The 26,674-nt window shown below is 38.5% G+C and overlaps 1 protein-coding gene across 2 annotated transcripts; it reads right to left on the bottom strand.

The window, feature by feature from the left end:
* Positions 1-646: 646 nt before the first annotated feature.
* On the bottom strand, positions 647-26,674 carry LOC118839796 (zinc finger protein OZF-like). Of its 2 annotated transcripts, XM_036747318.1 has the most exons (5): positions 26,608-26,674; positions 26,104-26,180; positions 13,670-13,796; positions 13,284-13,379; positions 647-3,013 (listed from the first exon to the last, which is right to left on the bottom strand). In XM_036747318.1, the coding sequence occupies exons 2-5, from the start codon at positions 26,134-26,136 to the stop codon at positions 1,719-1,721; spliced, it is 1,551 nt and encodes a 516-aa protein (XP_036603213.1). In that variant the 5' UTR covers positions 26,137-26,180; positions 26,608-26,674; the 3' UTR covers positions 647-1,718. The 2 variants fall into 2 exon arrangements, 1 of the variants encoding a protein (XP_036603213.1); XR_005009638.1 differs by lacking the exons at positions 647-3,013; positions 13,284-13,379; positions 13,670-13,796 and adding exons at positions 15,585-20,975; positions 22,974-23,120 and having other exon boundaries at positions 26,608-26,672.

Genomic DNA, 26,674 nt, shown 5'->3' with positions numbered 1-26,674 from the left:
GACTGACCAGACGATCACCCAAAATGAAGTTAGCCCTTTAGACCCCAAACCCAAGAAGAGGGTTAGTAAAGGTGTACTTGTAAGACATTATAGGGATTTCCTAATTAATATAAAACTATAAATATATAAAAAGAAAGGCCCATGTCTGATGTCATACTCTCAGATACTATTCACTCTCTCCATCCCAATAAATTTTATGTGCCCTTATCATTCTGTTGGGGACTCTAGTATGTCTACAGCATAGACCTTACTTAAACAGAACCCCTCCACTCCTTAGGCCTTCCTGGGGGAAAAAGGTGAGACACCTCAAGCTGCCTTAAGAGGGGCATAACTTCCAGGAGATGATGAATCTAGTGTTTTCTGCCCTCATCAGACCTCCTCTGGAGGACAGTTCTTGGCACCAAGAGAAGGTGGAGAGTATCCAGATAAGCATTTATTAAGCACTTACCACGTGTCAGGCACTGTGCTAAATGCTTTACCAGTATTCTCTCCTTTCACCTTCACAACAATCCCGGGAAGGAGGTGCTACCATTATTGCCACTTTACAGTTGCAGAAACAGGCAGACAGCTGTTAAATGACTTGCCCAGGGTCACACAGCTAGGAGTGTCTGAGGCCAGATTTAAACTCAAGTCTTCCTGACTACAGGCTCAGTGCTCTATCCACTGCTCCACCAGCTTGCAGCAGCTAGAAGAGTTATGGGCCACATTAAGTTCATGATGTAAGAATTGAGTGAGAGAGATGGATGTGGAGAAGAAAAGACTCAGGGAGAATATGATGGTTGTTTCCAAGTATTGAAGACCTCTTCATGTGGAAGAGGAACTAGCCTTCCCAGAGGGAAGAAATAGAGGAGACAAACTGAGGCCCAATGTGAGGAAAAGACTCTCAATAATTGGAGCTGCACAAAAGTGCAACTGCCTCGAGGTGATGGGCTCCCTCTCCTTGAAAGGTCTATGTTACGGTGGGGATTCCCTTCATTTATAGATTTGGTCTGGATGGCTGCTCAAGTCCCTTATGACTCTCAAATTTTATGACTCTGTGTTGAGGTGATCAAGTGTAAAGAGGAAACTTTGATTACATAAAATGGAAAAGTTTTTGCAAAAGCAGAATCAATCCAGGTAGACTTAGAAAAAAAGTCAACAGGGCAGGGAAGGGAATTGAAGCAAACTTCTCTGATAAAGCATATTCAAGATCTAGTCCAACCTCCTCATTTTGGAGATGAGAGAACTGAGGCCCAATGAGATCAGGTGATTTATCCAAGGTCCCACAGGTTATAAGTTATATAGATGAACTTTGAAGCAAGGCTCTCTGGCTACAGAAGCTGTTTCTCTCCCATGTGAATGCTTTCATGTTTAGTAACATCTTCAGAAAACCCAGAAGATTTCCCCATATTCATCGCAAATGGATTCTCTCTAGTATGAATTCCCTTTTGTGCAGAAAGATGACCATGCTGAGGAAAATCTCTCCCATACTAGTTACATTCGATTGTTGTCTCCAGTAGAAAATCTCATCTTTAAAAAGTTTTCCATGCTCTTGTAGGATTGCCCAAATTAATTACTTTCAAAAGGTTTCTCTCCAATATGAGCACTCTCATGGTTGGTAAGAGTTCCATGCTATTCCCAGGTTTTACTACAATAATTAGATCCAAAGAAGTTCTCTTTAGCATGAAATCTCTTATGCTCAGTAAGTACCACCTAAAGGATTTCCCATGTACATTACATTAGAAAGTTTTTTCTACAGTATGACCTCTCTTATGGGTAGCAAGGTCTCCACTCCACCTAAAAGCTTTCCCACATTCACTACATTCAAAGGGTTTCTCTCCAGTATGAATTCTCTTATGTGCAGTAAGCTTTATACTCCTTCTAAAGCATTTCCCACATTCATTACATTCAAAAGGTTTCTCTCCAGTATGAATTCTCTTATGCACAGTAAGATTACCACTCTGTTGAAAGGATTTCCCACATTCATTACATTCAAAAGGTTTCTCACCTGTATGAATTCTTTTATGTTTAGTAAGGTATCCAGAACACCTAAAGGATTTCCCACATTCATTACATTTAAAAGGTTTTTCACTGGTATGAATAATCTTATGTTTAGTAAGGTATACAGAACACCTAAAGGATTTCCCACATTCATTACATTCAAAAGGTTTCTCTTCGGTATGAAGTCTCTTGTGTCCAGTAAGGTGTCCAGGCTGTTTAAATGATTTCCCACATTCATTACATTCGAAGGGTTTCTCTCCAGTGTGAATTCTCATATGCTTAGTAAGGTCTCCACGCCACCCAAAAGATTTCCCACATTCATTACATTCAAAGGGTTTTTCACTTGTTTGACATCTCTTATGTTTAGTCAGCGCTCCACCACACCCCACAGATTGCCCACATTCACTATACTCAAAGGGTTTCTTCCCAGTGTGATTTCTCTTATGTTCATTGAGGTCTCCAGACCAGCTAAAGGATTTTCCACATTCATTATATTGAAAAGGTTTCTGTGCAGCATGAATCACTGGATCATTCATCAAGGATGAGTTGCTGCCAAATACTTTTCCACATCCATACAATTTTTCTTTAGTATTTTTCTTTTGATGTTGAATAAGGTCTGAATGGCAACTCAATGGCTTTCTGCCTTTATGACACTCATAAAACTTTTTCTCAGTTGAGATTCCATTGAGTTTACTTTTATCTAAGCACCGTTTGAAGTTTTTTCCATGTGTATCACATTTATGTAGACCTTTCCCTGTAAGAACTCTGTGTTGTGGAACCAGGACTGACTCCAGACCAAAGCCTCTTCCAAAGGCTTTACTCATCTTAGCATGAAACTTGGACACTTTCCTGTGGATGACTTTTGCTTGAGGGGATTGTTTTTCACGTTTGCCATTCTGTTGCTCTAAGTTAATATCACACTCCCACACTTCTGCAAACTTGGAATCCCAGGGATTCTGGAGGGTCTCTCCCACAGAAATGGGGAGCTTTGGAGTTGTCTCTGTTGCACACCTAGTCTCTGAACTAAAGTGCTCTGAAAGAAAGAGTAAAAGTGTGAATATATGCAATATTTTCTTGGAGGAAGATGTTTTATCGGCTAATCAGCTCTGGATTCTGTTTCTTCTATCAAAGAAAATTATCAACAACCTAAAAATAATAAGCTATTTAGTAAAGAGCATATGGAAGGCTAAGACACGTGGTCTCCATGTCTTAGCCTTCCATATGCTCTTTACTAAACCATTTCAAGTATCCTAGATTAAATGAATTATATTTTAGAGTACAGAAAAACTAATTGTATACTTCAATACTGAACCACTGCTGATAATTTTTAGAAAAATGTCTAAATTATTTCATGTGCAATCATTTTTTATTATACTATGTTATAGAATCTTGTTTTATCCCATAAATTAAAAATAAAATAAATTTGAAAAAAAGAAAAATGTCTAAGTTTTCAGTAAAGACAGATAGGCTAACATCTGTTAAGCTGAATCTTGATCAAAATTGTATAATCTAAAAACTGATGTTTTCCAGGTTGTTAGGAAAGAAAATGTTGACCACTAAGACCCATGATGAGTATATTAAGAACAATCTTTCAAAAAACCCAGACCTTTTATCTTAAATTAACACAGTATCTTGACTGGTGATTACTGAATGATGATGTCAATATTTATCTAAATTCCACATCTCTCCTGTCAGATTGGCTAAAATGACAAAACAGGAAAATGACAAATGCTGGAGAGGATGTGGGAAAACTGGAACACTGTTACATTGCTGGTAGAGTTGTGAACTGATCCAGCCATTCTGGACAGCAATTTGGAACTATGCCCAAAGGGCTATAAAAATGTTCATACCCTTTGACCCAGCAATACCACTTCTAGGGTTGTATCCCAAAGAGATCACACAAGTGGGAAAAGGACCCACAAAAATGTACAAAAATATTTATAGCGGCTCTTTTTGTAGTAGAAAAGAATTGGAAATCATGGGGATGCCCATCAATTGGGGGATGGCTGAACAAGTTGTGGTATATGAAGGTGATGGAATATTATTGTGCAATAAGAAATGGGGATGATACGGACTTCATAATAACATGGAAAAACCTACATGATATAATGCTAAGTGAGCAGAGTAGAACTAGGAGAACATTATACACAACCACAGATATATGGATTCTGTGATGACTAACCTTGATAGACTTCCCTCTTCTCAGTAATACAAGGTGCAAAGACAACTGCAAAGGACTCATGATGGAGAGAGCTATCTACATCCAGAGAAAGAACTATGAAGTATGAATGCAGATTGAGGCTCACTGCTTGCTCTCCTTTTTTTCCCCTCTTTTGTTTGTTTTTGGTTTTTTTTCTGGTTCTGTTTCTTCTTTCTCCTGATTCATTTCATTGGTCATAAAATTCTTCTTTACAACTTGACTATTGTGTAAATAAGTTCAATGCAAAGTTATATGTAGAAGATATATCAGATTCCACGCCATCTTGGGGAGGGAGGGGGAAGAAAATCTGGAACTCAAAATTATGTGGAACTGACCACTGTAAACCAAAAATAAAAAATAAATTAAAAAAATGATGAACAGGCAGATTTCAGAAAAACCTGGAAAGACTTACATGAACTGATGCTGAATGAAGTGAGCAGAACCAGGAGAACATTGTACACAGTAATAGCCTCATTGTGTGATGACTAACTTTGATAGACTTGGCTCTTCTCAGCAATGCAAGGATCTAACACAATTCCAAACGACTCATGATGGAAAACGCCATCCACGTCCAAAAAAAGAACTATGGAGTCTGAATGTAGATGGAGGCATATTATTTGCTCTCATTTTGTTTTGTTTACTTTCTTCTTTCTCGTGGTTTCTCCCATTGGTTCTAATTCTTCTTTACAATATGACTAATGTGAAAATAGGTTTAATATGAATGTATATATAGAACCTATGTCAAATTACATGCTATCTTGGTGTGGGGAGAGGGAAGAGATAGGGAGAAAATTTGGAACTCAAAATCTTATGGAGGTAAATGTTGAAAACTAAAATTTAATAAATAAATTTAATTTAAAAACCCTTAAAATATTTATCTAAATTGCAGCCAAGTATTTGACAAAATCTCTCAAGGTAATTATTTAGACAATTTAGAGAAATACGTGATAGACAAAAAGTATAAGTAAGTAGTAATTATTTAAGATCACTTACCCCCCAAAAGTCTTGGGAGGGACTGCTGAGAACTGTCATGGAGGCCTCTAATGTAATGCTTTGGGGTCTACCATTCAACACATTTATCAATACCTTCCGAGGTTTTCACATAGCTTAGTGAGGCATATATCCAGTCTCGAAGCCAATGAGACCTGGGTTCAAGTCTTGCTTCTGACTCATACTAGCTATGTAATTCTGGAACTCTGGGGAGAGGTCACATAGCCTCTAAGTGCTTCAGGTAACTGCCAACCTGAATTGGAAGATGGAGTTTGTTCATTTAAGACTTCCTTGAACCAATAAAATCACAGGTCCTGACTCTATTCCTACCTAAAAATATATGGAAGTAAGTTGATCATTTCTATGGATGACCTAAAGTTGTGTGGGAGAGCTAATAATAATAGCTAACACTCATATAGCATCTACTATGTGTCAGGCACTGTACTAAACTTTACAAACATTAAGCTTTACATTAAACTGTACTAAGCTTTATAAACATTATCTCATTTGATCCTGGGAGGTAGAAGTTATTAGTATCCCCATTTTACAGGTGAGGAAACTGAGGCAAGCAGATTTTAAATGACTTGCCCAGGTTCACAGAGTTAGTAAGTATCTGAGGTCAGATTTCAGCGCAAGTCTTCCTGACTCCAAGCCCAGCGCTGGATTCAATGATCCACTTGGTTGCTAATGCAATGGAAGACTGACTTGAGATTTCAAAAAGTCTCCACTACTAGAAAAATAGGCTGTTAAAAAAAACCCATAACATTCAATCAGAATCAACCCTGCAGTCAGGTTCAAAAAATCATCTAAATTAGTACAAGATTGGAGAGCTGTGGTTGGATAGCAGGTTCTGTTCTTAAGCTTAATCTGAATGAAACTAACATCATATTCTGTGGCCATTAAAAAGATAACAAACATATATATAGAGACAGAGACAGAAAGACAGAGAGGAGAGAAACAAAGAGAAAGAGACTGAAAAACAGAGACAGAAGATAGACAGATAGAGACAGAAAGAGAAAGACATCTTTCTATGTCTGTGTGTATATCCCAGAAATTAAAAAGATTATTGTACTCTGTCTTGGTTAGACCATATTTAGAGGTTAGTGTTCAGATCTGGGAACCATATTTTAAGAGGGATAGGAACTAATTGTAATTGTCCAGTATCAAAATAGTGATTCAGTATCTGGGGACCAAAGTAAACATGTTATAACTTGTAGAAGGTTTGATGAGGGATAGGAACACTATATTGTCACATAGAAGACAACCCATTAACTCTCTGGAGCAGAAGAGGGCAATACTATGCTTTGGTTCCAATAGCTGTGTTAACAGGTCTCAGGAAAGAACATGTCCAAGAAAAGGCAAGAGAATGGGATGGGAAGCATAGAGACAAAGCAACCAGAAAAGTGCCAACACATACCGGAGAGTGGCATCAAACATCTATCACCTGCCTTTGTGGTATGTCTATTACTCTGTCACTTTGATGTGACAGACAACCACAGAACTTCAGAGCTGGAAAGGACGTCAGCAGCCATCTAGTCCAATGAAGATGCAGAGAATCCCCAGTATGGCGCACCTGACAAGTGGTCATCTAGTCTCTGCTTAAAGTCATTCAGGGAGGGGAAATCACTCCCTCCAGAGGCGGCCCATTCTATACTTGGGTAGTTCTAACTGACAGAAATTTGGGGGAGTTTTGTTATTGTTTTTTCTCCTGACAGGAAGCCTAAATTGGTCCTTTGTGATCTCTACTCTTGCTGCTAGTTCTGCCTTGAGGCCCAACAGAATCAGTCTATCTTTCCTGTGAGCACTTTTCAAGTACTAGAAGACAGCTACTATGTACACCCTGAGCTGTCTCTTCTCCAGGCCACACCTCCCCATTGGCTTCAGTTAATCCTCCAATGACATGGACTCAAGATTCCTCAATACTCTGACTGCCCTCGCCAGCTTTCCTCCACCTCTGTCATGTTTACAAGTGAACACAAGAATACAGGGTAAGAGGGAAGTGTAACTCAAAATTATCAATTTCTTACTTCCTCCAGAAGCCAGGCCCCTCACTGCTGCCTGAGACCATAGGAGGAAGCGAGGCAGCAGAGGAGATAGAGAACTGGACTTGTAATTATTGAGACCCAAGGTCATATCCCACCTCAGACACATACTATGTGACCCAGGGTCAAGTCACTTCAGCTCTGTTTGCTTCAGTTTCCTAACTCTAACATGGGAATAATAATAACACAACTCCCATGGTTGTTGTGAAGATCAAATGTGTAGGCTTGATCATGTGACTTCCTAATGCCCCCAGGATAAAATAGTAACTCTTCCATTAGCCTTTAAAGCCCTACACAACGTCACCCCAACCTACCCTCACTGGACATTATTCCCCTCTCACACCATTATTCATCCAAACTGGTTTTCTCTCTGTCACACATGAAACTTCACCTCTTGACTCTATGTCTCTTCAATGGCTATTCCTTCATGCCTGGAATACCCTCCTTATTTACCTCTGCCCCATAGAGTCCCTATTTATAGCCCTATCTATCGAGATTGATGTAGATATACATAGAGATGGATATAGCTACATGTGTGCGTGTACATATGTATATATAATAGAAATATCCATTTGTACACATGTGTACGTATATATATAGATTTGCATTTAACTTCGTGTTTGAGATGTATATAATTTTATATATACTTGTTCTCATCTCCACTAGAATATAGACTCACTGTGGGTAGGGATTTTCATTCTTTACATTTGTATCCCTAGTACCTAGCACATGGCAAGCAATTAACAAATATTTGTTGATTAACTGACCAAGCTAAAGGAAAAAGTTGGAAAATAAACAAGAGCTGTGGGAGAAAGACCTGGAAAGGAAACTAACAGCACGGCACAAGAGGTTCAAAACCTTACCCAAGCAAAGGACTCTCTGAAAATCAGAAATCGACCAAACAGAAGTTATTGATGCCATGAGACAAGAAATACTAAAAAGACTGAAAAAAGAAGACAGTATAAGGTAGGTTCTAGCAAAAATAACTAACCCAGAAAACAGACTGAAGAGAGATAATTTAAGAATCACTGGACGACCTGCAAGCCATAGGCAAAACAAGAGCCGAGGCATCCTATTTCAAGAAAACTGCCCAAATATTTTAGAGCCAGAGGGCAGAGTAGAAATACAAAGAATCCACTGGTGACCTACTGAAAGAAACCTCAACACAAAAACTCCCAGGCACTGTGCTAAGTGAGGAGGACACAAAAAAGTTGCAAAAGACAGTCCCTGCCTTAAAGGAGCTCATAATTGAATGAGAGAGACAACGAGCAAACAAATATGTACAAACAAGCTGTACATGGGATAGACAGAAAATAATTAAGAAAGAGAAGATTGGGAAAGGGTCCTGTAAAGATGGGATGTTAGCTGGAACTTAAAGAAAGCCAGGGAAGCCAGAAGGTGTCAAAGAAAAGTTACTACTGAGGAGCCACAGTTAGGATCCCACAGTATCTAGCAACCTTTGCTGCCCAGTGAAATATGATATTCTAGAAGGCAAATGACATAGACTTACAACCAAAAATAACTTACCTAGAAGAACTGAGTGGGAATCCTACAGGGGGAAAAACAGGCCTTTAATGAAATAGAGAACGTCTAGGTATTACTGATGAAAAGACAAGAGATAACTAAAAACTATGAAATAAAAACAGAGGAGTCAAGAAAAACAAAGAGGGGGGAAACTGATCAACCCAACAACTAACCAGGATTCCAGAGCGTTCATCATGAAACATGTTACCCACTTTGGGACAGATGAGTTCAGGGTACAGTCTGACACATTATTTGTACATAGCTAATGTGGGAATTTTTAATGCTTGACTAAACATATCTATTTACAAGGATTTTGAGAAGAAGGAGTTTACTGAAAAGTTAAAATTAAGTTTATTAAAACAAAGGTAATTTGAATTAAGCTAAGATTAATAAGGAAATAGTTAACTAGGAAAAAAATCTTTGCAGCAAGTTTCTCTGATAAAGGTCTCATTTCTCAGACATATAAGGAAGTGATTCAAATGTATAAGAGTTAGAGCCATTCCCCAACTGATAAATAGTCAAAAGATATCAGATTTCAAAGGAAGAAATCTGAGGTATCAATAGCCATATGAAAAAATACTCCAAAACACTAATAATTTGAGAAAAGCAAATTAAAGCAACTCTGTGTTTCCAACTCATACCCCTTGGCTTGACAAAGTTGAGAAGAAAAGGAAAACAATAAATGCTGGAGGGTAAAAGGCACATTGATATACTACTGGTAAAGTTGTGAATTGGTCCAGTCATTCTGGAAAGCAGTTTGGCACTATGCCCAAAAAGTTACTAAACTGTACATGTCCTTTGACACAGCCATACAACTTTATACCCAAAAAAAACCAAGATAGAGGGAAAGGACCCCTATATACAAAAATATTTATAGCAACTCTTTTTATAGTTGGCTAAAAACTGTAAACAAAGGAGGATTCACCAACTGGGAAATGGCTAAACAAATTATATCATAAGCATGTAATGGAGCATCACTGAGCCATAAGAAATGAAAAAATGGATGGTTTCAGAGACACGTGGGAAGACTTGTATGAACTGATGCAAAGTGAAGTAAGCAGAACCAGAACAATTTATATAATAACAACACTATAAAGATAAACAACTTTGAAAGACTCAGGAGCTCTGACCAACGCAACGACCAATTATGATTCCAGAAGATTTACGACGAAGAGTGCTATCCATCTCCCAACAGAGTGGTGAGAACTTCGAGATGCAGAATAAGACATGTATTTTTAAATAGCCAATGTAGGACTTTGTTTTGCTTGACTCTGAATATTTCTTACAAAGGCTTTCTCTCTTTTTTTTTTTTCCAGTGAGGGAGAAGGTGAGGTAGGGAGAAGAAAATAAATGACTTGAAGAAAGAAAAATTTGAAAAAAGACATTAAGAAAAAAAAGAAAATAAAAGAAATTATGACAGGAAAAGGAGAAAAAACCTGGCAATAGTTTGACACGTATCCTGATTTGGGAAGAGCAAACTTTAAAGGAGTCAAACAAAAAAAAATAGCTAAGAGACTAGAGACTTCCCTTTGATAAGGAAGTAGGTTTAGTTGGGATGAGAAAATTTCAAAAGAATTAAGATTCTGAGGACATAAAGAAGAATAATTTCAATGTATAAGACAAAGGAAGCTGTCTAAAAAGACTGATCATGATGTACAATGCAAACCAAATTAGATTTTGAAGGAAAACTAAAACAGAACGAGAGTTAACACAGGATGAATACAAAACCTGGTATAATCCCATGCGAAGAGTATCAAGTATGCTGAAGCTCAGAAAGAACTAAGGCTGGCAAGGAAAGCCACGGCAATAAAAAGGGTTTTTAAAAGCTATATTGGAGAAAAAGTAAATCAAAAACAGAAAGGATGCTTCCTCAAGATGGAAAAGTGTCAAGTGAAAAGGAGAGAGAAGGCAGAATTGTTTTCTTTGACAAGAATCTTAGTTTGAAAAGACCAGAACAAAAATTTTAAGATGAGTTGATGACCAAGATAAGGAGGCAGTAGAAGGAGAACTTAGAGAGTTAAATTCATCAAAATCAAAACAACTAAGCCCTCAGTTACTGAAAGAGGTAGTAGATCTGACTGTTGGCTTACTACTGGTATCAGGAAAATGATAGGAGCATGGGCAAAGTCTTAACTCTGACACTTTCAGTGTGACTATGTCAAGTCACTTGAGGTTTCTGAACCTCCATTTCTTCATTTTTGAAGTAGGGATAATAATGCCTTTGATACCTACATTAGGAGGCTGGGAGGCTTAAAGCCTAAAGGGGAAAACGTATATAATATGTTTTAAAGCACTTTAAAGTGCTTTATAAATGTCAGGTACTGTAATTATCAGAACACTGGAGAAAGGCAAATGTTGACTGATTTCCAAAAGAAATGAGAAAGGAGTCTAAAACCCATAAGCCAATGAATTTGATCTTCATTCCTGGAGAATTCTAAAGCATTAGAAAGGGATGGCTAGCGGAACTCTAGAAAAGGAAGCAGTGATCACTAAGGGCCAGCCAGCAATGCATCATCAAGGTCAGATTTTTTTTTCTTTTTTGTAAGCATCATTACATTGATAAATTCCATGAATATTATACATATTACGTGCTGATGTTTTAACAAAGTTTCTCATGTTACTCTTATGGAAAAGATGAGATGTGGGTTAGGTGGTAACATAATTACAGATACTTGGAATTAGTTGGACTCATAAACATGGGTCCACGGAGACCTGGAAGTTCCCCCGTGAAGTGCTTGGGGATCTGTACATGGTAATGTGCTACCACTTTTATCAATAATCTGAATAGGGACAAATGGAAGACAGACAAGTTTGTCAATGAGAGAGAGCTAGCTTGGACAATAAATGGCCTGGATGCCCATCTGGACTGAAAAACAATTTGGAATTGTTTGAATCACACATCATTTGAATGAGATTAAATCTTGGGGAATATACTTGTGATTTCATTTCTTGACAAGAAAACTCCTCCAAACAATATAGTTAGGCACCTGCTTTTACACTCTAAGAGAGCTGCTTGAAATTCTGACTAAGTAAATGACTCGCCCAGGATGACCTAAGCAATACACAGAAGGAGCTTGAGCCCAGGTCTTCCTGTCTGCCAAGGCCAGTTTTATCTAGTGGACCATAAAGCCTACATACGATGAAACTTCCTAGGGATAAACATAGTCTTGGTCTTGGTTTTAAAAGGTAAACTTTATATTTATAAGATGACTAAACAACAGTTCATCCAAAAAAGATATGAGGGTTTCAATGGGATCAAAGAAAGGAAAAGATCCATATGTACAAAAATATTTTAGCAGCCTTTTTCTGTTGTACCCAATTCCTGGAAACAAAGTGGTACCCATCAGTTATGGAATGGCTGAACAAATCATGACATAGAAATGTTCTAAGGGGACACTTATAATAAAAAATATGAAGGGTTGTTTTAGAAAAGGTTCTTTTGAATTTCCATTATCTCCCTTATCTCCTCCAACTCCTAGAACCCAGGACTTCTTTCAAGATTCAGCTCAAGTGCCATCTTGGTATAGGTGCAAAATCTTTCCTCATCTCTCAAATTTCTGCATCTATGGACCAGTTAATAGAGAGCTCTCATATTCAACTATCTGCATAAATTATGTATTCCACTGAAGAATATATCAAGATCCTTTGTATGCCCAGAACCTGGCATATAGTATGTATTTAATAAAGACTTCTTGATATGAATTGAGTAGAAAATAAATGACTTCGAGTTTGGATAGAAGGATGAGGAAAAATGTCAGGAACCATGAAGCAGTGGAAAGAGCACAGGGCTTGTAATCAAAAGGCCAAACAAGAGTTGTACTACTTTCCAGGCTGTTAGGAAGAACAACGATAAATTAGATAGTTTCTTGAGGAGGATATCAAAGCTAGGGGAAAAAAAAACATCAATTCCTGCTGAACTATGGCTAAAGGGAGAAATGTGACCCTCATGTGGGGACATGCCAGAGGTCTTGGAGTATTAGAAAGGCTGTCAGAGAGAAGAGAGACTAGACCTATCACACTTAGCCCCAAAGGACAAAGCTACAGGTGAGAGGTGTAAAGAAACAAATCTCCACTTGATGTCAGGAAGAACATGACTAATAACTATGAGAGCTGTCCAAAAATAGAATGAATGGGCTGCCTTGAGAAGTGGTAGGTTCTACCTCACTGAAGGTATTTATGCAAAGACCAAACAACTGGAAGTTATGATGTAGATTGGATTTTCCTTTAAATATTCCCTTCCAGTTTGGAGATCACATTTTAAAATTTTAGTTCCCAGGGTCTATTTCCAATATATATAAAAATGGTGGAAATTATATCTAAGGTCCTGTCCAGGGCTAACATTCTGTGATCCAGTGGAAACTGGTTTGTTGGTATGAAAATAAGAGTACAATCAAATACTGAACTTGATCAGAGGTGAGCTTTCTCCTTGGGCCTGGGAAAATCTTAGGAGAGCACCTGGTCAAATATGAATGAATACCCCTGAATAACCAGAAGACTGCAGCTATTCTTTGCAGTGACTCCCACCTGCCTGGTTTTCAATCACCCACCTGGAAAGGTGTCTCCTAGGACAGCTCTCTCTGGAATCCATGGTGCTCCTCCTCTTTCCAAAAGGAAGATAATACCTGGTTTGTTAACAGCAAGCCCTGCTCAGGGGAAAGAAATGGGAAAGTGCTTTGAATAGAGTCTCTCTGGGTTCCAGTTTCCTCATCTATAAAGTAAGGGTTTGGGATTAGGTCATTCCTTCCAATCTAAATTTGGGATCCTGTGAGCCCCAGTAACACACATTATCTGGAACATCCCTGCTCATCAAGCTCACTTTCATGAGCCCATGAAGTGAGCTAAGCACTGGAGACAGCACAAAGGATCTACTAAACAAGAATGTGAAGATATCCCAATAAGCAAATTTGGAGTTAAAAAGGAAAGCTGTCTTTACCCAGCGAGACAAGGTTCCTATAGTTCTCCAGCATCACATCCCTGAACAAGTTCCTCTGAGCAGGATCCAGTTGCTTCCACTCCTCTGGAGTGAACTCCACAGCCACATCCTTGAAGGTCACTGATTCCTGAAACATCAATACATTCCCCTTCACCCAGAGATCCTCAAACATATGACTGTTAGGGGAAGCCAGAAACTAACCACATGCATATATAGGGAGTATCTTTCACAACAACTCGGGGTCTGAAGTTTATCTCACCTCCTTTTTGTAACCTCCCTTGCTTCTTCAAGGTTCAGCCTAAGCAACACCTCAGCTCCTCTAGCAAAACAACTATTTTGAACCAGTACCCCATCCCACCCCCAGGGAAATTAGTTTTTATTCACCTCGTATATATTTGGTATTTACTGTGTTCGTAAGTGTAGATTAGAGCCACAATGGATCAATCAAAAGGCATTTACAAGCACCTATGTATCCAGATAGTAGGAAAACAAAGACAAAAAGGAAAGAGTCATTGCTCTCACTAAAAGAGGAGTTTTAGGTGCAATCTTGGAGATGGAGTCTATCATGGAGGACTACTTAGCTACAGAATTAATACAAGAAGGCACCAGCATTTACAGATGCCTGGAAAAGGCTACATGTTGGAGGTGGTATTCGAGCTTAGTTCCAAAGGAGAGGAATTCTATGAGGTGGAGGGGAGGAGGGAGTGCACTCCAGGTACAGGGTACTGTATGAAGAGGAGTGGAAATGGGAGATGGAGTCCTGCATGTGAGGAACATAAAGAAGGCTGACTTGGTTGGACCAGACAGTATAAACAGGGGAATAAAATATAAATGTTCAGGAAACAAAGGTTGGGGCAAAGTAGTAAAGGTATTTCAATGTGCCACAGAGGATTCTATATTTAATCCTAGGGGTAATAGAAAGCCAGAGTTCATAGGACAGAGGCATAACAGTTAGAATTGTTCTTTAGGAAAATGACATTGGAAATTGTGTGGAAACTGGATTGGGGAAAGAGAGATTGAGAGAGAGAGATAGAGAGAGAGAGAAAGAGAGAGAGAGAGAGAGAGAGAGAGAGAGAGAGAGAGAGAGAGAGAGACTGACTTGAGGTAGGAAGGTAAATTATTAAATAAATGGTCAATGAACTAATTTACTGAGTATCAATTATGTGCTTAACTTTGTATTACTCTGTAGCATGATCATAGAGCAAGGTTCTATGAATAACAAATATCACTTAGTTTGGAAGATGCTCACACCTCTATAAAAGCAATTGTACAATTTGACTGGTTATGCCTTACCTTTTTAGAGATTAAACTGTTAATTAAATTGTTACTACTTTTCCAAAACCCTAGGCACCAATGGAGAACTCCAGATGTTGTTATGGTAACAGAAATTAGAGAAACAGAAGTACCCAGAAGCTGTTTTTCAAGTCAGAATACAGAAAGAATCAAAGATACACAGTGAAAGTTGGTATACTTCAAAGAAGGCTTTAGAAGCCTACTTGGAAAGATGCTAGCGTGACAGTCCTGTGACATACTTTTGAAGTCACTGTGTGCATCAATAAGGGCTTTGAATGAAAGGAACCTCATCTTATCTCTCTCTATCCTGATTCTTTAAAAATCTCTATTCTTATTTCCAAATATACTGACACTCCCCAATTCAGTGACTTATCCATGGAACAATGAAAAATAAGAGGAAAAAAATGCAACTCGGCAAAATCAACTGACAAAAACAAATCAGTCAAATCTAACAACATATGCAATATTCAACACTCATTGTTCAAGAAAAAGGAGATGCAAATCTGATCAGAGGTCAGAGGTCATCTTTCAGATTCAAACACCAATGCTTCCTGGGCCAAAAAAGTCTTCCTTGCCTCTGCTGCAATAAAACTGCAATAAAGAGAAACTGAGGCAACAAAGGTCCAAGCACATTCAATTTATTAGCAAAACTAGCAACTGCAATAAACAGGATCCAAGGCTCCTGAGTAGCCAAGGATGCATCTGACAGTCACAGCAGCTCTTTTAGAGTCAATTTCAAGAAAACTGATCAGCCTACACAATCTTGGGCAAGACAGGCATATCTTACTTCTGACTGGTTGGGGCTAAGGTCACTAACCACAAATTACACGAGTCACCAGGTGGCCTAACATTTGGACCAACATCCTCTGGAAAGCTCCTGTGGTCTAGTTGATGCTTTCTGAGGGGGCATGCTATTTATTCCTGATTGAATTGAAATTTTGAGTGGAAAGTACATAGGAAAAGGAAACTAACACTCAGGGTTGTTTTCTTGGTTACTACGGAGATCGTAGAACAAAGTCAAGTTGTCTGTCCTTGTGGTTATTAAAATGTACATGGGGATACAAAAACAGGGTGGCTTAGCCAGCAATGCATGATTACTTTGTTGTTAGACGGTGACTTGTGTTAAAAATAAGGAGCTTGCAGCTGTAGGCTTAAGTTCAACTTCACAAACTAAAGGAGAGTGACTAATACACAGCAACCTGATCACCCAATACATAGTGAATTAAATATTAATAAATAATACAAAATAAAATGGAGTATCAATTTTTAATTCCACAATTTCTTGCTTTGATTTTTGGGAGACATGTCTCCCATGAATGACCATCTAAAAACTAAATCAATATAATTTGACATGATCAGCATCCCTTAGCAATGGGGATACTGTATAGGTATGCAAAATCAGGCTGAGAGAGGAAATTCACATAAACATCATAAAATACGGAAAGCAATAATTACAGGGAAAAAACCACCATGGGTTAACTTTGTCTCTGCAAAGTCACCCTGTGAGAACACTCTACTGGTACATACAACATTTTAGAGAAGGCCAGAGATTAGTATGCCCACTTCTCCCAGTCAGAAAACACCCAGGAGAACCCTCCAAATAAGGATCATCCCACAAGGAATTAGCAGCAAATGAGAACAAGGGGACTTAGGACAGGAATAGGTATCCATGATTCGAGAGTGCTTTCATAGAGCTGGTGACAGATTCAACACCCATGGGGTCCAAGGGGCATATTATGTCATACTTGACAATGAAGTCCAATGACAGCATTATTCATTATCCAGTTGTCATGACAGGGGGCTGTAGGCAACAGTGCTGGACTGATGGTAGTGCTAGAATTTTAGCACAAATCCTTTAAGACCAAAAAGTAAGTGGGCTGATCTACAGCTTACAACCTTAGTACCTATGGCCGGCGCATTGACAAAAATTTTCAGGGGGCAGTCCCCTTTGGTACAAAGACAGTGGCGCATGGAGGAAAAGAGAAGTGAGGACATTGACAAAGTAGTTTTGCTGGGTCACTGGAAATTCTTGATGTAGACAGATGACAAAGTCCAAAGGTCAAGTTATACTGCAGTCCACACTTGTGGAGGGCTTTCAGCTTGGATGTTGGAGGCCACAAATGTTGCTCCTTCTTCCAGATCTGCTTCTCAGGTTCCAAGAGCATGCAGGAAGACTTACTACAAACTCAATACAACTTAGTACAACAACTAGTTCATATGGTAAAAAACCAGTTCAAGCCTTATGGTTCTGATTTTATTAACAACAGACCTATAAGAACATCAAATTAAGAACCCTTAATTCCCTGAAACTTCCGAGAATTTCAGTTGCCGTTTTCTATCTTTACTTAAACCCTATATTTGATCTTATAAAGAGTCCATGAAGGTCTGAACTGGAAAATAAGATCTTCTTTCTCTTAAAATTGTAAGATAAATACTTTAAATAGGAAAATAATTATACTCTCTTCATAACTATTGATAGTTTATCAATGCAATTTTATATGTTGAAGTCCTTAATGCAATTTTGAAAACTTTGTCATATACATCTGTCAAATCTCCCTCTCATTCCCCTTATGACAATATTATTACTATAGCATATACATGAATATAGCTACAAACCAGACGAAAATCATGGAAGATCTTTCATATTTATATAACTCAGTTATTTCAGTACTAATAATTGATTACCTGCCATAAATCTCTAGAATATGGTTCCACTTTATAAGCTGAAATGTTTCATTCCAAGAGCTTATTTCAGAAATTTGCTATGAAAGGAAAAGGAGGGACATAGTTATATTGAGAAGCTGCAACAAGGGAAAAACACACTAAGCTCTATTTCGATTCCACACCAGAGCAACAGTTAACAGCCAATCATGCCAAAGCTCCGTATTATTCACAGGGTACCAAAAGGCTCAAAATTATCCAGGTGGGAAAACTTCCTGTTTGAAAAGGAAGCAGCTCAACTGGAAATCAAGTTAAGAGGATCCTACCTTCACCTTCGCAAGGTTGTCCTCTCAACTTTCTTCCAAAGGCAAATATCCACCTGTAGCAGTCCTCTGACTGCAGAACAAGGCAGCCCTTTGAATGGTGGATTATTGGGTTTGTGATCGTAACAGAATACTTGAATCTAAAACTCAGAATTATATCAAATTAATGTCCCAGAAGACTTAACCTTAAATAGCAAAACTTCATGAACCATATGTTTGGGCAGAATATAAGTAATCAACAGCATTGGTTACAAATCATATAGTATCCAATGATAAAGTTTTCTAAATTCAATATAGTTTCTGGAGGAAAAAAATTCACGAGTGATAGGTTTTAATATTTAGTATATAACTTCCCAGTTACACACATACTTCACCATTCAAACAATAAATTATGACTATCTAGTTAAAAGGTTAATGGTTAAATATAACCCATCGAATATTTAGTCATTTTATTAATTTTAGTATCTTTTAGTAGTTCAATTTATAAAATACAAAATCAAGTAAGTCAAATTACCTCAATTCAGTCAATTAAAAGTAACCAGTCAGTTTTAAAAATGTACAACATTAGCTCTTTCACAGAGTCTACAAGATAGCATAACTTTACTGAAGCACAGTTACGAATTCAAATCACAATTCTGGCAGGGGGAGGGGGGTCCTCAAACTTCTCATTAAATTATAATAAGTATACATTTTAGGGAAAAAGGTACCACATTATCACAAATTTCAAACACTGTTACATTCATCTTAACCGTTCAATAGTGAAGCGGCTTCTCTAATAGCACTTCACAATATTTTACAAAAATTTTGCATAATAGTATATATTTAAAAGCACAGTCATTTAATTAAAAGAGAATCCACCTTTTTAATTACATTTCTAATACAACACAAGAAATAATACATAATACAAGAAAAATCAAAAGCCTGAATATAATGTTTTAATCTCAAGTCAAAGTACGGCATGTTATAACCTCCAAAGTTATTTAATCTAAAACCCAATAGCAACAGACAATATATAGATAGTGCTTACTATGCCAAGCACTTTATAATTATCTTTTTTTCCAACAACGACTGGGATGGATGCTATTTATTCATCAAAAGAAAACTGTGGTGAAGTAATTCACCTAAAGTCAAGTAACAAATTCCTGATGTTTGATTTTAACTCATTTACTTAATGCATTCATTTTTCTGGCATATTGCCTTTAGCAAATGCATTTGGTATTAAGTTCTCTGATATACCACAATTATAATTTAGTTTCAGAACAAAATTTCAACCAGATCAAATCTAGATTTATAATCCCTAATGAAAATATTTATTTCTCAATTTTCCCAAGAGCCTACTGTTTTCAGGCAGCTTATGTTTTAATTTTACAAAGTTAACTGGCTTAAATATAACCACACAAATCGAAAAGTGATGGTGAGACTATAATTGCTAAGAATTAATTAAAACAATTAAGTGTAAATTAAATAGTACTTTTGATTGACATAATACTTTGATGTTTAAAAAAATGTTATAACAATTTTACTAGCTCTTTGATAGTGAAGCAGATTGTTATCTTCTCTGAACCAATTACATTTGCCTCATCATCAAATTTTCAACAATGATTTGTATTAGAAAAATTCTTTGATTATGCCTTCACAATTTTGCCTTCAAGAATTAATCTGGGTCTGATGAAGAATATAATTTTCCATTTCCTTCCAAATCACTTAAAAAGCCAAATCTGTTTCTTTCTTTTTTTTTCAACCTAACCTACATATCCTTTATCAGAATACTGGGATTTGTTTTATCAATTTGTACTTTATAAAATATGGGATTACACTTCCAACTGATAACAATTTGTTTTAAATTGTAAGCTTCATAATTTCATCTCATAAAATGTCTATTTGTTTCAATACTGAAGACAATGAGACAAGGAATAGCCTGAAATAATTCACAAATTTTGTTTGCTTTCTCAAGACTTCAGTATTTTATACTAATATTTGTAAGCTATATGTTCCTTTTAATTTGGTCTTTTGTAATCTGAGCACCCTGTTAACTCCTTTGTTTAATTCTACCCTCAGTAACTCTAAGTTGAAAATATTATTTTAGTATTTATTATAGTTTTATCAGTACAAGTTTCATAGCATTTCTAATTAACCTAATATATTTCTGTTGTGTCATTCAGGAAGAACATTAAATTTTACTTGCTCTTCACCTGCTCCCTGATTTGAAAACCAGTTTTCCTTTCTCCATGGTCTGACTACAAGCTGTGAACTCTTTGGAATTCACTAGTTGCAGTTCCCTTTTCTTTAATCAGTAAACTGTGGTCACTCCCCAGAGTGACCAGTAAAAGAAAATTTTACAAAAACATTTTAGACACAGTTTGGAGAATTATAATATGGGAAACAACTTTTGGTTTCTACTTAGTTTATAATGCCATAAATTCCTGCAGATTGGAGACAAAGATTCCTGCCTTCTTATTTCTGTCTCTTGTCTGTTCTCCCACTTCCTCCCCTCCCTTCCCAGAATGGTCAGATGTAGAAAGGGTCAGGGAGGGGGAGGGACAGGGAGAGAGAGAGAGGGAGGGAGACAGAGAGAGAGAGAGAAAAAGAAAGAGAGAGAGAGAGAGAGAGAGAGAGAGAGAGAATGAATGAGACTTTCCATTTGAAGACTTTTCAGAATTCTGCAGAAAGTTTTTACCCTCTATATTGTTTTCCTTTCAGTTGATCAAACTGTAGGAAAAGGGTTAATTTAATTATCAAGACAAAAACACACATGAGCAAACAAAATGTACTTGCCAGAAATGTTTTTCCCTCCTTTAGTTTAATCAAAAAGTCAGTGTGCACAGTTTTACTGATTATAACCTCAAAGCCTTTAATTGAACATTTCTTCTTTGTACCAGATCAGGGACCTATCTGGATTTTAATATATTTTAGACCAGTCTTTACACAATTTGATAGCTCTATTTTCAGTCATTTTGAATTTACCTAACTGTAGAACCAATAATTAATTTGATCGAGGTGAAGTTCTCCAATTCATAAGTTTAACTTATCTAGAAACAAAAACATAGATGATAAGACAGATGGAATATTTAATGACAGTTCTCTTGATTTCCTTAATGATCCTATACAACTGTGCTGGCAGCGCCAAACTCAGTGTGGGTACAGCTGAGCACATTCTATCACTGAGAGCCACCCAGGAAGACCAATAATTAACCAATAATTCATTTGATATGGGTTGGAGCATTCAATGGCAAATCCTAATTTTTTGCAATATACAATAATTGAAGGTGCCAGTTTTAGGCCAAACAGTGTCTCAGCTGAATTTCTAGCAATCTTTGACCAGGGTTCACATAGTTAACAGTGTGCACCTTCACCATTCCTGGCTATACCAATAACTTGCCTTGACCCCCAAAATTTAAGCAGTTCCTATAAGGGGGTTCCCTTGGGAACACTGCCCTCACTGTCACCCATAAAAGGATATTAAATGGAAATTCTGGTTGCAGCAGTCACAAATGACCCCATAGTGGGGTTCCCATTGCTTGAGGAGAACTGGTAGACTTCCACGGGGTGTCTCCCACCCATCCTAGTAAAGACAAGTAATGTGAGGATTCTTTGAACAGAAAGTTGTCTCAAGCTGCTTCACTTTTCCCCTTTGGACAGGTGTTTGGAGATGTTTTAATAGTTCCTAATTAATTTTTGGAGTCTAGTTTCTAATTAAAAGATTTGTCCAATTGTATAGGGATACAGTTCCTGGGCTCACCCTTCGGAAAGAGAAGGAAAACCTTTGGCTAGGGGTTTATCCCAAGGAATCACTGTCCAATGGTCATGTAGTTCAGCTGAGTCCCTTGGCCCTTGCTTTCTACTATGGTTCATTTCCCCTGGGCAAGCAGGTACAGCTGCCTTAGGAGTCTTAGTCACAGACCTGGTCCTCAGCTCATGATTCTTTGGTAAGTCCACAAATTTTTAACAGGGAATCCCTCCTGGACATTCTAATTGGTAGCCCTTGCTATCAAGGCAGCCAACACAGTGCCATGTTTAAGACAGTCTGGGGGTTGCAGCTACCAATAGCAGTGTCCAGATGGGTAGCCAGTTTATGCCTAGGGTCTAACAATATTAGGGGGACTTGGGAACTGCCTTTATTTGTAGCAATTAAATACAGAGACTCCTCGCTTTACATAACTTGCATTACACAAATTTGATTTTACGTAAAGACTTCTGAAAGAAACTTCAGCCAACCACCAGTGATAAAAGCTAGGTGCAGTGGGTGGGGAAGAGGCAACATATTACAAACCTGTTAGCTTTACGGCACAATATTGTGCATACTTTATCATTAACTTTACCTTTTATTTCATAATTGTTTTTTATTATCATGGTACGCTATTTAATGCCTACATTTTGGTACATTTAATAACATTCATAAGGTATTATTTTCTGTATACCTTTGTTTTATAGGCTGAGTGAGGTGGGTGGGTGAGTAAACTCTAACCCTAACCCTCTGACTCTAACCCAAAAATTGCCTCATTTGCATTACATAAAAATTGTTTTATTTTGAGGTCTACAGAATGGTCCACTTGGGTAAATCAAAAATTCCATATGATGAATTTAAGCACAAAGAATTTTATCAGCTGAAAAGCTATTTCACTTTGACCAACGAGAACCAAAAAAGGAAGCCACTGATGTTACAAATTTTGCTTCTAACTTCACTTCTTTTTCTGAGAGATTTTAGTTTCAAATTTGAAATCTTCATTCAAAGTTAGGGTGCACAATTTTCTAGAAAGAAATCATTTCAATGCCAGACTTGATACCAATTTAACTCTACTTGTATAATAACTGTCTAGGTGTTCCAGAGACCTTCCTAGGTGCAGAAGAAACTTCTCTATCTGTAAAAGAGATTCCTTTGCTTTTTGGAGAAGTAAATCTTCTTCCTCTTCATGCAGGAGAGATTTTTCTATCTGCAACAGGGATTGTTCTACTTGAACCAAGGATTGCTCTACATAAGACAAAAAACTTCCATTCTTTTGACAAGGATCTCCCATTTAGGAGCTTACCTTGGCTAGGAAGAATTTAGGTTAGGCCCGAGGGGGAGTCCGTCCTCCGGGGCAGTCTTTTGAGAAGAATTCTTCTGAGAAGCAGTCCCGGGGGCTGGAGGCCCTCACTCGGGTCCCATCTGGGTCGCCAACTGTCGTGATAACAATCTGCGATAAAGAGAAACTGAGGCAATAAAGTTCTGAGCATATTCAATTTATTAGCAAAGCTAGCTAATTGCCAACAAACAGGATCCAAGGCTCCTGAGTAGCCAAGGATGCATCTGACAGTCACAGCAGCTCTTTTAGAGTCAATTTCAAGAAACTGATCAGCCTACACAATCTTGGGCAAGACAGGCATATCTTATTTCTGACTGGTTGGGGCTAAGGTCACTAACCACAAATTACATCAGTCACCAGGTGGCCTAACATCTGGACCAACATCCTCTGGAAAGCAACATGGTTGGCACTTTCTAAGGGAGAACAGGGACCCTGTCATCTGATTGACGCTTTCTGAGGGTGCATGCTATTTATTCCTGATTTGATTGAATTGAAATTTTCTGAGTGGAAAGTACCCAGGAAAAGGAAACTAACATTCAAGGCTGTTTTCTTGGTTACTAGGGAGATTGTAGGACAGGGTCAAGTTGTTTTTCTTTGTGTTTATTAAAATATACATGAGGAAATAACAACTTAGCTACTGATACAAAATATGTTTGATTACTTTGTTTGTGGAGGTTTACTTGTGTTAAAAATATGGAGCCTGCAGCTGCAGGCTTAAGTTCAGAGACAGCGTTCAAATTCACATGCTAAGGGAGAGTAACTAATACATAGCAACTTAATCATCAATACATAGTAAATTGATTAAGCCTTAGTAAAACACTACAAAATAAAGGGGGGTATCAATTTTCAATTCCACACTTCCCTAGGAAAAAAAGTCCATTGTAATCCATGATGGTCCCTTTACAAACACTTCCTGTAGAAGGACAGAGAGAAACAGTCCTGAACTGTCTGCACACAACAATATCTGGGGATAGAAATCCTCTGAAGAAATTCTCTATCAGAACAACTTGTTTAAATTTAGAGTAGCAGGAGCCAATGACACCTTCCAAGGTTAATGACAAGCCACAAACAGCACCATTTCATTGATGGAGTCAGTATTTTGGAAAACTATCAGCCTTAACCCCAAACTTGAGTTGTCTGACACAGCAAAGTCATGTGATAGTTTAGAATGCTCTTGGTATTAATGTGCATTCTTGGGCATTCTGTGATCCCATGCTGTAAACATAAAATAACGATCAATAAAGAAGAAATGGGGAGACATAAGGAGCCAGAAACAAGTTAGAGCCTGACTCTCAGATGAATTCTATCCAGGTCCCAGCCATTGGGGGAATATCTGGGCCTACTGATTTAAATGAAGCTAAATAAGAGTAATTAGAGAATTCTTTAAAGAAAGATAGAGCAAATGTCTTCCCCTGAGTTTTCACTAGGGAAAAAAGTGACTGCAAAACCTTTACAAATAGCATCATATGATAAATAGGTGACCAAATGGAGATTATTGATAGGAAAGAAACTGACATTAAAATGTGGTGCGAATGACCTCCCCGAAAAAATCAAAGTAGGCTGTTATAGAAGTCTTGGCTCTGCTCTTCTGGCGCCATTCACTCTGTGCCTCCTCATTCTAGGCTACTCTGGCTTCCCTATTATACTTACCACTCCTTCTCTCTCTTCATCTTCCTCCATCACTGGCCACAATATGTTTAAGGCTGTGTCTAGCCTTGCTTCCCCAACCTCTATCTTTTTTACTCTACAGTTAACCTGACTGAAGTTGTATCTTCAGGTGGCATTGCTGGAACTCTCACTCAGACACATATAAGATGCAAAAGATTATACAAAAAAGGTGGCCTAATGTTCTACACTGCAGCTGGCGGATGGAGCTGTAGCACTGAGTACAGAATTGATGACAAGGCTTTGCTTCCTTCCTCCCTCCATGCTACTGAGGGCTCCTGGAAATTATCAATTTCTCATACATTTATTAATGGGATTATCCTGTTTTACCACTTACCCTCCAACTTAAAAAACACATATTAAAATGTGCTGCAAGAGCAAAGGAGAGAATCCTAAATTCTTTCTTCTAACCCAAAGGTATAGTTACTTGAGAATCATGAAATCTACATTTTGGGCAGAATTCCTCAGCAGTTACACAGCATATCGTATCATCTTTGCCATCACTTACCCATTACCAACAGTCACTTCAAGAATTCAAGCTACTAACTTCCTTTTTTACTGCCAATGCTACAGTAACTTTCATTTAAATCCCAGCATATGCCACAGCTGCTCTCTCCTCCTCAAAGGCCCAACCCAGACACTCTCCTAATGACCAGCAGGCGCCATGTCCATATTTTTCTTCTCTACATATTCTTTTTTTAGTTTACTGAAATTTGCTTTCTATCCATGGTACTTCGGAAAACTTGGTCTTTTTCCACCATAATACAGACCCTAAAACTTGCTCTCTAATACGTTTTTCCAGATTAGGAATTTCTGCTTCCAGTGCCAAAGCAAACAATCTGTCCCTTGTAGAGGTGAAAACTCAACGTCTTCGGCGTCCTTTGTGGTTGTCCACGATCTGAGATCACTTAAACTTGTGTCCCGCCACTCCCTAACAGAAATTGTCTGCCATCATCTATCCACACAAGGTCCAAAAGATGACTCTAATACCCACCTTTCCAATTAGCCTAAACCTACCTCTCCCTCAGACCAACTCAACGAAACCTTCAAGAATCTTCTTGTTTATTTGAGCCTCCACCAAGGTCCTCCTCCAAACTGATAAAGCATTATTGGTGCCTCTGTCTGTTTATTTTAGCACTTCAAAAACAACACTGGAAAATGCTCGAGTAACGCCTACTCTTGATCTAGTTTACAAAATGCAATTTTAAATTTATAGGAAAGGACTGCAGCTAGTTCAGTACCAGGGACTCTGTGGACATGAACGTCTTGGTTGGGTATCAGAGGAAAAGGAAGCTTGATAATGGAAACTATTCCTTATGGAATGAATCACTTATCCGCATGATATAGTTTCCAAAACATGGGAAAGAAGTCGGTCTGTACGCTCTTAAAACCTAGGTTTCGATTCCTTTGGTCACCACCTCCAACTCACCTGAAAACTGGCTGGCTGGATGACAGGGACCATTCCCCCTCCCTTCTGGAAAACAAGAGCGATCTCCGAGGGCAGATCTGCGAAGGAGAGATCAAGCGCCATGAGCGAGGGCAGCGTTACCCGGTGCCTGCGGGCAGGAGGCCATGGTCCGGAGCCGGACGGCCCCTGGGAGACCCTGCTGGACACCGAATTACAGACGTGTCCAGAGAGGCAAAGCCCCTCGAGGGCCCGCTGCCCCCAGGACGACGAAGGCTGAGGGTGATGGAGCCCCGCCCGGGGCAGCCAGCGCCCCCAGGCCTGGCTCATCGGCAGGGGCAGGGAAGGAGGTGGGGCGGGGGTCAGCCCTCCGTGCCCCGACCCCAAAGGAAGACAAGAGGAAAAAGCCGAGGGCGGCGCCAAGCAGGAGGAACCTCGAGGCTAGACTTCCGACTAAGTGAGGGCGGGGGCGGGGGCGGGGGGGCCGAGGCCTCAGTCGGGATAACTGACCCTTCAAGAAATACTCACCTAATAGAGACAGGGCCGAGGGGCTTAGCGCTTCCGCGAGGGGGAAGTAAGGCAACGGAAGTGACAA

This window comes from Trichosurus vulpecula, chromosome 2 (genome assembly GCF_011100635.1).
Source record: "Trichosurus vulpecula isolate mTriVul1 chromosome 2, mTriVul1.pri, whole genome shotgun sequence".
NCBI classification, from domain to species: domain Eukaryota; kingdom Metazoa; phylum Chordata; class Mammalia; order Diprotodontia; family Phalangeridae; genus Trichosurus; species Trichosurus vulpecula.
This window is presented reverse-complemented; position numbering and strand designations above follow the sequence as displayed.

What these genes read in the sequence shown, in the direction of transcription:
- LOC118839796 (XM_036747318.1), bottom strand. Translation starts at nt 26,136, where the DNA reads ATGGTCCCTGTCATCCAGCCAGCCAGTTTTCAG. An exon ending in TCCAGCCAGCCAGTTTTCAG is followed by an intron (nt 13,797 to 26,103) that starts GTGAGTTGGAGG and finishes TTGATGTTTCAG; the next exon opens with GAATCAGTGACCTTCAAGGA. An exon ending in CCTAGGAGACACCTTTCCAG is followed by an intron (nt 3,014 to 13,283) that starts GTGGGTGATTGA and finishes TCTTTCTTTCAG; the next exon opens with AGCACTTTAGTTCAGAGACT.